The sequence below is a fragment of the Myotis davidii genome, unplaced genomic scaffold, assembly GCF_000327345.1.
Source record: "Myotis davidii unplaced genomic scaffold, ASM32734v1 scaffold992, whole genome shotgun sequence".
NCBI lineage: Eukaryota > Metazoa > Chordata > Mammalia > Chiroptera > Vespertilionidae > Myotis > Myotis davidii.
In genome coordinates this window covers 178,123-183,697 of record NW_006283543.1, presented here as the reverse complement: position 1 = coordinate 183,697, position 5,575 = coordinate 178,123, and the positions used below count along the sequence as shown (strand labels likewise).

Below are 5,575 nucleotides of genomic sequence, written 5' to 3'. Positions count from 1 at the left end.
CTAGCATCGGGCTTGGGGCTGCTGGGGCAGGTGGCACTGGTGCTACTCAGCCCCCGAACCTCCTTTGCCTCTGTTGGCTATTCTGTCAGTCTGTGAGGCCCACCATGGGCCTAGGATTGGTGGCCCCCTCACTCCCAGTGCCAGCTCTGGCTGGCTTTGGCACCTGTTTATATTGCTATGGGAAAGGAGTGGGATCTTAGTGACTTAGGCGGGGGGCGGGGGGGGGGCATATTCTCATACTTCTCAATCTTCCTTTTCTCCCCACAGCTCTCATGGTACCAAGGGACAGGTTGGCCTTCCTGTGACACCGGGACGCCAGATCTGAGAAGATGTCAGCAATACAGGTACCATGGAGGCGGGGCCTAGGGCAGTTGAGCATCCCCATCCCCCATGGGGATGCTAAGCAGAAAAAAAGGACTCAGATCAATTCATTCCCCTTTTCCCCAGCCCTCTGTCCTAACCCTGGCTTTCAACAAAGCAGAATTCTAGGGTCCACTGTCACAGGGCCCTCAGGTCTCAGTCAGTGGAGAATATCAACTGGAAGGAACCCAAAGTTCTTGTGGCCCGCAAGAGCTATGACTTCGAGGGTTTGCGGGCAGGTGGGTGGAGAGGGGCCCCAGGCTGCACCTGCCCATTTGTTGCCTGTCCTGCAGGCCGCCTGGCCATCTGGTACAGAATGTATTGCCAAGTACAACTTCCATGGCACTGCTGAGCAGGACCTTCCCTTCTGTAAGGGAGATGTGCTCACCATTGTGGCCGTCACCAAGGTAATCAGGGACCTCACATGTCTACCCCCACCCTCTCCGACCTCTGGGCATTCCCTCTGGGTCCTGGTTCCCTGCAGAGGAGGGTGGGCCTGAGAGCATGTTTGGGCTGCCCTTCCCCCAGGACCCCAACTGGTACAAAGCCAAGAACAAGGTGGGCCGTGAGGGCATCATTCCAGCCAACTATGTCCAAAAGCGGGAGGGCGTGAAGGTCGGCACCAAACTTAGCCTCATGCCGTGAGTACCTGGGGGATCCTCTCCCAGTCTGGGGAGGAGGGAGGATGAGGAACCCTGGTTCCCCAAGAAAGAGTCAGAAAAACTGGGAGACCAGAGGAAGGGGCTGAAATGTCCTGAGGGCATCTCAAGATAAGGGGAAGGGCGTGGGTGCTGGACCTCAAAGCGGGAGGATGGGTCTAGGACAGAGGGAGGACCTTCAGAAAGTGGAGCCTGGCAGATGCAGGAGGAGACTGGCAGGGGCACCAGGCTCCTTACCCTTGGGCCACCATGACCCCTGTCCTGTCGTCCCCCAGTTGGTTCCATGGCAAGATCACACGGGAGCAGGCAGAACGGCTTCTCTGCCCACCAGAGACGGGCCTGTTCCTAGTTCGGGAGAGCACCAACTACCCTGGTGACTACACGCTGTGCGTGAGCTGTGATGGCAAGGTGGAGCACTACCGTATCATGTACCACGCTAGCAAGCTCAGCATTGATGAGGAGGTGTACTTCGAGAACCTCATGCAGCTGGTGGAGGTGAGCTGCAGCACCCACAGGCCTGGATGTTGGCGCCAGTCCCACTGCTTCTGGCTTTGTGACCTCGGGACTGTCATGCAGACTGGATGGCACTTACTATGTGTCAGGGTAGATCTCTGATCCCACAATGCCACCACAGGGAGGGTAGCATTATCCCCATTTCTTTTTCTTACTTTTTTTTCTTAATCCTCACCTGAGGATAATTTTTCCATTGATCTTTAGAGAGAAAATGTAAGGGAGGCAGGACGGGGAGAGAAAGAGAGAAACATTGATATGAGAGAGACACATCGACTGGTTGCCTGCCTCATGTACCCCACCTGGGCCAGGAATTGAACCTGCAGCCGAGGTATGTGCACTTGGCTGGGAATTGAACCTGAGACCCTTTAGTCCTCAGGCTGATACTCTAACTACTGAGAAAATTGGCCAGGGCCCCATTTCTTTTTTCTTAAGTACTAGTTTTGTGTGTTTTTAAGAATATTTTTATTTATTTTTAGAGAGAGAGGAAGGGAGAGGGAGAGAGAAAGAGAAGCATTGATGTGAGAACAGAACACCGATCGGCTGCCTCCTACACGCCCCTTAACGGAGATCGAGCCACAACCTGGGCATGTGCCCTGACCAGAAATCAAACCAGCAACCTTTTGGTGCATGGGATGACGCTCAACCAACTAAGCCACACCAGCCAGGGCACTATCCCCATTTCATTGGCCAGGTTCAGAGCAGTTAAGATACTTGCCTGAAGTTACATAACTATTAATTGGAGGTGTCAGGATTTGAGTCCTGGAACTAGTTTCCTTCCAGCCACTTACAGAACTACATGTCCAAGGTGTGTATATAAGCATGACCTCATGAGCTACACCTTAATGGCCAGGGTCCCCTGGACTCATGCACCTTCAAGGATATGCCCACGTGTCCCTGTAGCTCCAGGCAGCCTCCCAGATGCCTCCAGAATTCACTCTCAGTTTGTCCCCCTGCCTGTCTGGCTAGGCCTCTGGCAGGGAAGAGTCCTGGGCATGCCTGGCTACAGACTGGTGTCTGGACTGAGTCAGGGAATGCTGGCGAGGACCAGAGTGGTAGCAAAAGTGGGGGATCTGTCCAGCAACTGGGTGTGAGGTAGCATGGCCAGTGGGTTATTTGTCAGTCTGGGGCCTCCCTAACCCCAAGCCCTGCCAGAAATAGAGGGCCCTCCCCAACCAAAGCAACGTGGGGCTGGTTGGTATGAGCCTCTGCCGCCCTCTGGTGGTCAGATCAGGGCAGTGCATGTGAGCAGCTGATGATGGCCTGTCCTGTACCCTGCAGCACTATACCTCAGATGCAGATGGACTCTGCACTCGGCTCATCAAGCCAAAGGTCATGGAGGGCACAGTGGCAGCCCAGGATGAGTTCTTCCGCAGTGAGTGCCACCCCCGTACCCAGTCTCGCTTGCCTACTTGCCTCCTGCTGCCCAGGCTTCTTGGCACTTCCCATCCCAGATGCTCTGGAGACTTCCAGGGAACCCCACACACTATAGTCGGCCTCTGTCTCTCCTGCTGTGAACTCTGCTCCAGTCTCATCACCCCTCACTGGACCCCTTTCCTTCTACCAGGTGGCTGGGCGCTGAATATGAAGGACCTGAAGCTGCTGCAGACCATTGGGAAGGGGGAGTTTGGAGGTGAACAAGAGGAGTTGGGAGCCCTTCGAGGGGCCGAGGGACTGTGGGGAGTCTGGGAATAACACCAAACACTCTCCACACAGATGTGATGCTGGGCGATTACCGAGGGAACAAAGTCGCTGTCAAATGCATTAAGAACGATGCCACTGCCCAGGCCTTCCTGGCTGAAGCCTCGGTCATGACGTGAGTTGGGTAGGGGGTGTATAGGAAGGTTGCGATGAGGGGTAGGGATGAGATGGCTCGGCAGACTCTGATCACTTCATCCTGCCCCAGGCAACTTCGGCATAGCAACCTGGTACAGCTTTTGGGCGTGATTGTGGAAGAGAAGGGTGGACTCTACATCGTCACCGAGTACATGGCCAAGGTGTGCACCAGCCCCAAGAGTCACCCCTGTGCTGGGCTTTCCAACTGCCTCAGGCCCCCACTCTATCATTGGCCCCTCTTTCCAATTGAGTTCTGAAGTCCCCAGAGCTCAGCTTTTTTCCTGGCTCATCATTGTTCACTTCGATGTTGGACAAATTGTATTGCCTCTAAACTCCGTTTTCTCACCTGTGAAATGGAGATACTAACAAAGTTTACCTCAGAGAGTGATGAGAATTAAAAGAGAATGCTCAGCAGTGTCCAACTGTAGAGCCTAATATTCATGTCACCTCCTCCATGTTCCTCTCCTTTCCTAACCCCTTCCTTGGGTGTCACCCTTTACCCAGCCTCCAGTCCACTGTTCCCAAGGGCTAGAGGGCAAGTCTAACCTGTGGGCCATGGTCTGTCTCTCCTGCCCCAGGGGAGCCTGGTGGACTATCTTCGGTCACGGGGTCGGTCGGTGCTGGGCGGAGACTGTCTCCTCAAGTTCTCACTGTGAGTGAAGCAGCCCCTGGGGGAGGGGCCCTACTCTGGTATGGGAAGCCTATCTGAGGGGACTTGTGGCTGCCTCGCCCCCAGAGATGTTTGCGAGGCTATGGAATACCTGGAAGGCAACAACTTTGTGCACCGGGACCTGGCTGCCCGAAATGTGCTGGTGTCTGAGGACAACGTGGCCAAGGTCAGCGACTTTGGCCTCACCAAGGAGGCCTCCAGCACCCAGGACACAGGCAAGCTGCCAGTCAAGTGGACAGCCCCCGAAGCCCTGAGAGAGAAGGTGGGTGGGCCTCCCGCTATATCCTGAGCATTGGGGACGGGTTCTGGGTCACCCTACCCCCAAATTTCCAGGGTCTGACACAGCTTTTCCCATCCACATGGCAGAAATTCTCCACCAAGTCTGACGTGTGGAGTTTCGGAATCCTTCTCTGGGAAATCTACTCCTTTGGGCGAGTGCCTTATCCAAGAATTGTGAGTGTGGGCACTGGGGTGGGACCTGGCTGGGGCTATGGGAGGGGTAGGCCCGGTGTGGGGCCTCCCTGGGCCCTGCTTCCCTAGTCTGAGGCCTAGAAGCTTGCCCTCAGGACCTTCCAGGCCACTTCCTGGGCCTGGGTGTGAGGCAGAGCTAAAGGGGACCCCTGAAGCGGGATGCTGAGTAGGGATCCCCTCCAAGGGTTAGGCCCTGCACAGATTCATGCCACCCATCTGCCCTCAGCCCCTGAAGGACGTCGTCCCTCGGGTAGAGAAGGGCTACAAGATGGATGCCCCTGACGGCTGCCCACCTGCAGTCTACGAGGTGATGAAGAACTGCTGGCAGCTGGACGCCGCCACACGGCCCTCCTTCCTGCAGCTCCGAGAGCAGCTCGAGCACATCAAAACCCACGAGCTGCACCTGTGACGTCTGGGCTCGCACAGGTCATGGGCCTCTGGGGACTCGACCTGAGAGACTGGACCTCGTGCCCCTACTCACTGGGCCTAACCGGAACTGAGCCCCGTGGACCTCTTTCCTCTGCCCCAGCCTGTGCCCCCCGGCCCCTCAGGGACCCCGCCTAGGCCCGGCACCTCTCACGGACCCGCCTGTGGGATTTGGGGAGTCCCGCTGAAGGCCAAGAAGAGAGGAGGGTGAGGAGCAGGAGGCAGATGCCCCACCATGGTCAGGCTTCCCTGGCCTCCCATCTCTCACCTTCCTGGAGTTTTATTCCTTTCCTTTTTTAAGGTTCTTTTCCATGTGCTTATTTTTTATTATTTTTCACGATAAGAAGAAAGAAAGTACCCAGGAAATGGGCATTTTACAAGAAGTACGAATCTTATTTTTCCTGTCCTGCCCAGGGTTGGGGAAACCAGGCCCATCTCCAGGGACCCATCGCCCCAGCCTTGTTCCCCGTTCCGTGTTCTGTGTTCTGTGTCGCCTCGGTCGCCCTGTGTTTGCGCTTGACCATGTTGCACTGTTTGCATGCGCCCGAGGCGGACGTCTGTCAGGGGCTTGGAGCTTGTGTGTGCTGCTGCCGCCTGCCTTGTGAGATAGAATTGTAATAAACCACTCCATGAGGACACCACT

At 55.8% G+C, this 5,575-nt stretch overlaps 1 protein-coding gene across 2 annotated transcripts; it reads left to right on the top strand.

The window, feature by feature from the left end:
- Nucleotides 1-254: 254 nt before the first annotated feature.
- CSK (c-src tyrosine kinase) lies at nt 255-5,575 on the top strand. Of its 2 annotated transcripts, XM_006753717.2 has the most exons (12): nt 255-344; nt 654-767; nt 889-1,001; nt 1,295-1,514; nt 2,811-2,904; nt 3,097-3,162; nt 3,246-3,345; nt 3,436-3,526; nt 3,944-4,017; nt 4,102-4,297; nt 4,402-4,488; nt 4,733-5,575. In XM_006753717.2, the coding sequence occupies exons 1-12, from the start codon at nt 330-332 to the stop codon at nt 4,913-4,915; spliced, it is 1,353 nt and encodes a 450-aa protein (XP_006753780.1). In that variant the 5' UTR covers nt 255-329; the 3' UTR covers nt 4,916-5,575. The 2 variants fall into 2 exon arrangements, with proteins under 2 accessions (XP_006753780.1, XP_015420037.1); XM_015564551.1 differs by having other exon boundaries at nt 2,811-3,162.